Genomic DNA, 8,094 nt, shown 5'->3' on the forward strand with positions numbered 1-8,094 from the left:
CTGGTTGAGCGTGGTGCGGGCGCAACACCGAGGGTTGCGATCCCATTGCCGGTCCCCAGTATGGGCGCGACACCGAGGGTTGTGATCCCGTTACCGGTCAGTAAAAAAGACAAAAAGGAAAAAAAAAAAAGTTAACTGCTTTACTTGAATCGTCTTTATATGATTATTTGGAAGAAGGAAATTAATTTTCCTGATTTCTTATGGAAACTTGCTCTTTTAATACTTAATGAATAAATTGAGAGTAGAAGGTGAAAGAAATTATAAGTATTTACATTTTAAATCTAAAACATGAAAATTCCATTTCAATGTAAGTAGAGGGGAAGTTGATTTGAATGATTTATAAAACTGATTACGGGAAGTCAAATAGTTGGGAACTCAGAGAAATTATGTGTTTAACATTTTTTGAGATGTAAAGCTGGCATCAGAAATTTTAGCTACTTCATGAGAAGAAGAAAATTGGTTTGTTCTATCTATGGAAAATTTCTTGTACTCCTTAAGGACAATGTAAACCTTACTACACTTTAATCAGTAAAGTTATAAATAGCTTGCTTATTAGTCTCTTGAAAAGAATCAGAAATCCTTTATTGTTTTATTATTTCATGATGTCAAATAGAAAATATTTTAGTGAGTTTCTGTCCATGAGTCTTTCTGCACAGAAGCAGAAAATAAACTTATTGCTACTTAATTTGTATGATAATATGTTTTAATTGGTATTTCACAAATGCTTTTGATGTTTTATTCTTACTTTGGATTACATGGTTTTTAAGTTATTTGCCACATTAGTCACCTATGCTTAAATACCCTTATTAAAGTTTTTGTCATTGAAGAAGTTTTAATTTTTAATTAATTTACATTTGATGGCATTTGTGGTATGAAAAACCTTTACCTAATTTTTAGATCAGGTGGCTTTTTTTCCCTCCTAGCAACATGATGCAGAAGTTGAACACTTAACTGAAGTTCTTAAGGAAAGGAATAAAGAAAGAAAGAGACTGAGGTCCTCTTTTGATGCATTGAAAGAATTAAATGATAACTTAAAAAAACAGGTAAGACCTATTTTAAGTAATGCATCCTAAGAACTCTATTTTATATTTAACAAATTATGTCAGTCTTAGAACGTATTTCAACTGGAGAAAATTTTGATTAGATTTATTTGGTAGCCTTATTATAAAATACTTCAAAATATGAATGAAATATTCTTGAGCTCTTGGTTTGTCCTTTCCATCTATTATGGCAATCAGCTGAAATGTGGATAATTTGAATTTTTTAAAAAATGTAAGAGCATTACTAGGTTAAAAACAAGCAAAAGAAATAAACCTGGTAACCTGAGAACTGATGACCTTTTACGTACTGATTTCTGGTTTTAATACTTATTTTTCTAGCTGCTTTTACACACCACTACTTATTCAACATTCATTTATTTTCTACATACGTACTGTAAGCTGAGCACTGTATGAGACTCGGGTCCTCCGTGTTGCTCATAGTCTCATGGAGTATAGACTGGTATCACATTGCACTGCAGTTATTTATGTAAGTGGTATAATTTAGGTCATTGCATACTAAAGTTGCATAACAAATATTTTTATGAGTTGTGTCCTTTGTTTGCCTTTCTCTGCTAGTTTTTGGCCAGAAATATGTGAAAATGAGGTGGTGTGTTGAAGAGACACAGGAGAATTATTACATGTGTATTTGATTGTTGGGAGGAGAAGTAGATGTAAAGAAATTGGGGTAAACCCAATCACTTTAAAAATTAAAGCATTGGGCCAAGAAGGTTTATGGATTTTGAAATGTAACTAAACTTACAGTGGGAGATAATTTGCCTCCAAGAATTCCTTGGCCAGCTGTCTGTCCTTCCATCCTGTTTCTGCTTTTGATTCCCTTTAGTCTCTACTGGTTTTAACCCTCCTCTTTGACAGTGGTACCTAAATACCCTGTTTCTCACTTGATCTAATGCTTTGGCTTTCCTGAATTAGTTTATGGCCTCCCACAGTTAGACAATGGCTGTGACTGACCATTACCTGTCTGGAAGCCTACTTTATTTCTGGAGAGAGAACTTCTTCCCATCACACCCTCAGTCTAGCACCCTCTTGTGAGGAGGGTTTTTTAAACTGCTCGCATAGATATATTGTTGCCCATTATTATCTCTTAGGTTTTTATAATCCTTAATAATTTTGCATGTGTTTGAATAGGTGTGTGGTGATTGGGATGGATATGTGGGTTATTAAGTGATTGGACCTGTTGATAATTGGATTAATGAGCTAGTATGTCCAAAACTGAAAGAGCTTGGGCGAAACTCTTTGATACCAAGTGGCAGATTGCTTTTTTACGGTTACTTTGCTCAGAATAGATCAGGAGTTAGCAAACTTTTTCTTTTAATGGCAAGATAATAAATATTTTGGGTTTTGTGGGCTGTATGGTCTCTGTCACAGTGACTCAACTCTACCATCAAAGAGCAAAAGCAGCCATAGGCAATAAGTAAGTGAATGAGTGTGGCTGTATTCCAGAATGACTTGTAAAAAATGAGCAGATTTGGCCTACAGGCCTTAGTCTGGCATGATGAATGATATATGCTTCGAAATTGCTGAGTAAAAAGATACATTATGAGGGGTCTTCAAAAAGTTCATGGAAAATGCCTATTATGAAAAAATTATGCAAGGATTGCAAAATGTTCTTTGCGCCAAAAAAAAAAATTTGTACTAACTTGTTAGAACAAGTCTGAACAGGAGTTGTTAGTTTGAAGTACCAAGAAGGGATAAGACATCAGTTTGAAAACAGCCCCTAGCAACATGAGCTCTGCCAAAATTGAAGCAAAAACACACATCAAATTTATGGTGAAGCTTGGGTGGAAGAATGGTGAAATCATTGGTGCTTTATGAACAGTTTGTAAGGACAGTGCCCCCAAAGAAATCAGCAGTTTACAAATGGATAACTTGTTTAAGAAGGGACAAGACAGTGTTGAAGATGAAGCCTGCAGTGGCAGACCATCCACATCAATTCGTGAGGGAAAAAATAAATCTTGTTCATGCCCTAATTGAAGAGGACCCACGATTAACAACGGAAACGACAGCCAAAACCACAGACATCTCAGCTGGTTCAGTTTACACAATTCTCAGTGAAAATTACAGTTGATCAGACTTTCTCCTTGATGGGTGCCAAAACTTTTGCAACCAGATCAGCTGCAGACAAGTGCAGAGCTTTCAATGGAAATTTCAGACAAGTGGAATGAAGATCCTGAAGCAGTTCTTTAAAGAATTGTAACAGGAGATGAATTATGGTTTTACCAGTATGATCCTGAAGGCAAAGCACAATCAAAGCCATGGCTACCAAGAGGTGGAACTGGGTCCAGTCCAAGAAAAGGTGGGTCGGTCAAAAGCAAAGGTCATGGCAATAATTTTTTGAGATGCTGAAGGCATTTTGCTTGTTGACTTCCTGGAGGGCAAAAAAATGATAACATCTGCTTATGATGAGAGTGTTTTCAGAAAGTTAGCCAAAGCTTTAGCAGAAAAATGCCTGGGAAAGCTCCACCGGAGCTTCTATACCATGACAGTGCTCCTGCTCGTTCCTCTAATCAGATGAGGGCAATCTTGTGAGAGTTTTGTTGGCAAATCATCAGGCATCCACCTTACAGTCCTGATTTGGCTTCTTGACTTCTTTTTGTTTCCTAATCTTAAAAAAAAAAATCTTCAGAGGGCACCCATTTTTCTTCAGCTCACACTGTAAAGTAGACTGCATTGACATGGTTAAATTCCCAGGATCCTCAGTTCTTAAGGAATGGACTAAATGGCTGGTATCATTGCTTACAAAAGTGTCCTGAAGTTGATGTAGCTTATATCAAAAAGTAAAGTTTATATTTTTTGTTTTTATCTTTTAAAATCACTTTTTGAAGTCCTCTCATACTTCTGAGACTGACTTAAATAGCAATTTATGATAGCAATGGATATATATTTGCTTCAATTATAATAATTTAAAAGCATTTCCCATTAAGACTTGCCAAGTTGAAGAGACAAGGATTAATGTTCAAGACCCATCGAGGGGAGAGAGACCCAGTGAATGCCTCTGGATCTCAATTGAAAGGACCAGTGAGACATAAAAAAGATAACACAACAATGTGAGATTTAGTCCAGGAAAACAACAAAGGTGGTTTAACACTTGAAAATTAGCATACTGAGCCTTCTGGTCAAGATGGTGGAATAGGCAGTCCCCAGCGTCACTCCCTCCCACAAACCAACCAATTCACAACTATATAAAAAAGCAACAACAGCCAAGCTCGGGCTGCTAGAGCTCAGGTGAAGAGGAGGAGAGACCTACGGAGTGTATGAAGGCGGGAGAAGCCACGATGAGAGAAAGAAAAAACTGCTCTATTTTGTGCTGCAGCTACTTTAAGGCTAGAACTGCTGAGTGCATGGAGCAGGAGCTGGCAAAAGCCACAGCTGTGCCCGTCAGGTGGAGTTGCTTGGAGGCTGCAGGGGAGAAGAGTGCCTTGGTGGTCCCCAGGCCAGCATGAAGAGGAGGAGAGACCTACGGAGTGTATGAAGGCGGGAGAAGCCACGATGAGAGAAAGAAAAAACCGCTCTATTTTGTGCTGCAGCTACTTTAAGGCTAGAACTGCTGAGTGCATGGAGCAGGAGCTGGCAAAAGCCACAGCTGTGCCCATCAGGTGGAGTTGCTTGGAGGCTGCAGGGGAGAAGAGTGCCTTGGTGGTCCCCAGGCCAGCAAGACCACTAATAGGGTTCCCGTGGACCCACATAGGCGCAAGGAGCTACAACAGCTGAAAAAATGAAGCCACTCAGAGGCCAGTGAGTCATCGCAAGGGACTGGCTCACGGCCTGTCCTGTGGGAAGTGTTTGCAGCACAAGCGGTGGGGAAGATGGGCTCACCGGGGGAACACTGGGGTACAGCAAGGACAGCTGATCTGCATCCCAATAAGCATAGGACCATTTAGAGGAGACTGGTCAGGAATGTAGAATTGCATGGGGTGCAGTTTGATGAAAAGGCACAGGCCCAGATCATAGTTACTATACAACCCAGGTGCACTGAGTCTCTGGAGAGCTGGAAGTGCCTATAAAGTCAACCATTATAACCTGTGCTGCACAAAAAGCCTTCCCTAGGGAAGCAGCAGCAAAGCAGCAATTTATCTAAACCACAGAGCTCAAGTACTAGTCCCAACAGGAAGTTCCCCCACTTTAGAAGTAAGCAAAGGACAAAAAATTAGTTCTGGCTCAGACACATGGCCAGTGCCTCGGGTCCACCCTGGGAACGTGAGGCATGGAGCTGGGGACTGGACACCCCTCCCACAACCAGGCACACCGCCAGTGTCAAGGAGCATGCCAAAAACATCATCTCCGTGTGGGTGGCCCACCACAGCCACCACAATAACCATGGCTGCCGTGAAAGTGGCTAGATGCCACAACAACCATGCAGGTGTTCTACCAGCCACTGGAGTGCATTGACACAAGGAGAATCACCAAGAGAGATAAAGAAAAGAAGAGGAAGTCTCTCTCCACAAAGCCCATTCCAGAGTGACAGAAGAAATATCTGCTCTACAATAATATTGGGGGACCTGATCACACCTCTCAGCATTGGACAGATCATCTAGTCAGCAGATCAATAGAGTAACCATTATTCTTTCAGAAGGAGAGAAGAAATCTAGGGTAATTAGAGGTGGAAGAGGGGAGAAGGGGGGATGGGGAGAGATTGGACAAGGGGCATAAAGAATAATTATGATTTGTAACAAGATATATGCTAATAATATTGATTTGATCAATATATCTCAATGTTGAACCCCCAAAATATGTATAATCAATTTTGATTCAATAAAATTTTTTTTTTTAAAGTTAGCATACTATCTGATAAAAGGATAAATCATATGCTGGTTTCTGTTGATACAAAATTCAGCAACAACTCACGATAATATGTAATAGAAGAGAACTACTTAATTCTGATAGAGTAGCTACAAAAAAATTAAACAACAAAATCATACTTAATGGTAAGTTATTGAAAGCTTTTACCTCTGAGATCAGAACAAAATAAAGGTCCTTGCTATCACTACTTCTGTTGAACGTTGCAATGAAAATCCCAGTCAATGCAATAAGAAAAAAAGTAAAAGGATTGGAAAGGAGAAATAATAATTATTCACAGATGACATGATTATATAACTATGTACATAGATATACAAAAGAGTATACATACATACTGTTTTAATTAATAAGCAAATTTAGGAAAATCTCTAAGTTCAATATTATATAGAAATCAAGTGTATTTCTATATATTAACAACAATCAAATAGTAAATGCTGTTTATTGAAAGTTACCATAGGTAATATCAAAAATCATTGGCTACCTATGAATAAATCTAAAGAAATAGTTACAAGACATCTATAGTGAAAGGAAGAAAACATTAAAAGACACTAAAGAATATCTAAATAAATGGAAGGATATGTTATGTTTATGGATGAGAAGACTCAATACCGTAAAGGTGTCAGGTCTTCCCATAATAAATATGTGTCTAATCATATTGTTAAATATATTTGATCTCAATAATAACATTGCCTTGCATACTTATGACTTGCATACTTTACTTTACATGTTATAGTTCAGTAAAACTTTTACTTGAAAAACATTTCCCATTAAAATATATGTTTTTAAGACGTCAGGAGTCTTGCAAATTTTTTATAGAATGAAGTAAACTTTCTTAGACACTATTAATGTTTTAGATAAAAGTGGTAATTTTAGCTGTGATCTGTAATAACAAATGTTGTCTCTGTTTTGTTACATTGATTGGTTATGTAGACCAGATAGCAGATTGAGAAACCCTTGGTATGAAACTAGTTTAAAGTTTATATTGAAATACAGTATCTAACTTTTTCTTCCTTTAGTTAAATGAAGTAAGCGAAGAAAACAGGAAGATGGAGATTCAGGCTAAAAGAGTTCAAGCTCGTTTAGATAATTTACAGGTGAGTTGCCTGCTCTTCTCTTGAGACACAGATGAATTTTAAAATGATTGACTGGGCTGGCCCATTAGCTCAGTTGGTTAGAGCGCAGCCTGATAACACGGAGGTCATGGGTTTGGATCCCCATACCAGCCAGCCTCCAAAAAAAAAAAAAAAAAGATTGACTTTTGATTTACTCACTTTTGATACAATTGTTTTTTAATTCATGGATATGTACTGTTGCAGAGGAAGTATGAGTTTATGACAATACAGAGATTGAAAGGAAATTCACATGCTGCTCACGAAATGAAAAGCTTAAAGGAAGAAAAAGTACCAATTTCAAAAACTTATAAGGTATGATATGATTGAAAATTTCTCCAGTGGAAAGCCAAGAAAAATTCTCTTGTTGTAAACAAATGAGTCTCGAGGAATTCCCCTTCACCGTCAGCCAACTCATGAGAGTTAGCCTGGGATGGGCTTCCACTTGCTGCTTCTGAAGATGGGAGGCTGATTTAGGCAGGGAAATCCCTTACCCGACTGGGCCAGAGCCCTCGCTTCTATAGGATTGTGAGTAATACTCACCAGATAGTACTTAAAGGAAGGAAAAGCTCTTTATTACGGGAGACGTCTACCAAGAGACAAGACGGTAAAATCTCAACTACCCCCTCCCCACCCTCCCCAGCTCCCACCCATCCCTCCCACCCCTGGACCCCTGATTGCCAGGGGAAGGAAGGTTTAATGAGGTTTTGGGATGGAAGCTACAGGCAAGGGGCCAAGTGCAAGTGGTTTTGGGATGGTGGTTACATGAAAGGGGCCAAGTGCAGAATCTCCACGTATGACAGTCAGCTGCCTTCTGAGGTAATCGTTAGTGTCACAGCTGCGTCTGGTTTCTGTTCTCATCCTTGACGGATCCAGATGTCCTTGTTTCATTTCCAGCTGAGCTGAGTTCATGTGACTTTGCTGTGTTGTGACTGAATCTTGGTTAATGGTTTAGCGCTAACTACAAAGCAAGCAAACAAAGTTATTTTTCCAGAAAGCAAGATACAGGAGTTTTTTTTTTTTTGTTTGTTTGTTTTTAAAGATGACCGGTAAGGGGATCTTAACCCTTGACTTGGTGTTGTCAGCACCACACTCACCCATTGAGCTAACCGGCCATCCCTATATGGGAT

The 8,094-nt window shown here is 38.7% G+C and overlaps 1 protein-coding gene across 1 annotated transcript in view; it reads left to right on the forward strand.

Moving 5' to 3' along the window:
• CCDC138 (coiled-coil domain containing 138) overlaps nt 1–8,094 on the forward strand; it is a 114,624-nt gene that overhangs the window by 27,850 nt on the left and 78,680 nt on the right. Inside the window, exons 7-9 of the mRNA XM_008576051.1 lie at nt 924–1,043; nt 6,872–6,949; nt 7,172–7,279. Of these exons, the coding sequence (XP_008574273.1) occupies nt 924–1,043; nt 6,872–6,949; nt 7,172–7,279 (306 nt within the window). The remainder of the gene's footprint in view (nt 1–923; nt 1,044–6,871; nt 6,950–7,171; nt 7,280–8,094) is intronic.

This window comes from Galeopterus variegatus, unplaced genomic scaffold (assembly GCF_000696425.1).
Source record: "Galeopterus variegatus unplaced genomic scaffold, G_variegatus-3.0.2 Scaffold1279, whole genome shotgun sequence".
Taxonomy (NCBI): domain Eukaryota; kingdom Metazoa; phylum Chordata; class Mammalia; order Dermoptera; family Cynocephalidae; genus Galeopterus; species Galeopterus variegatus.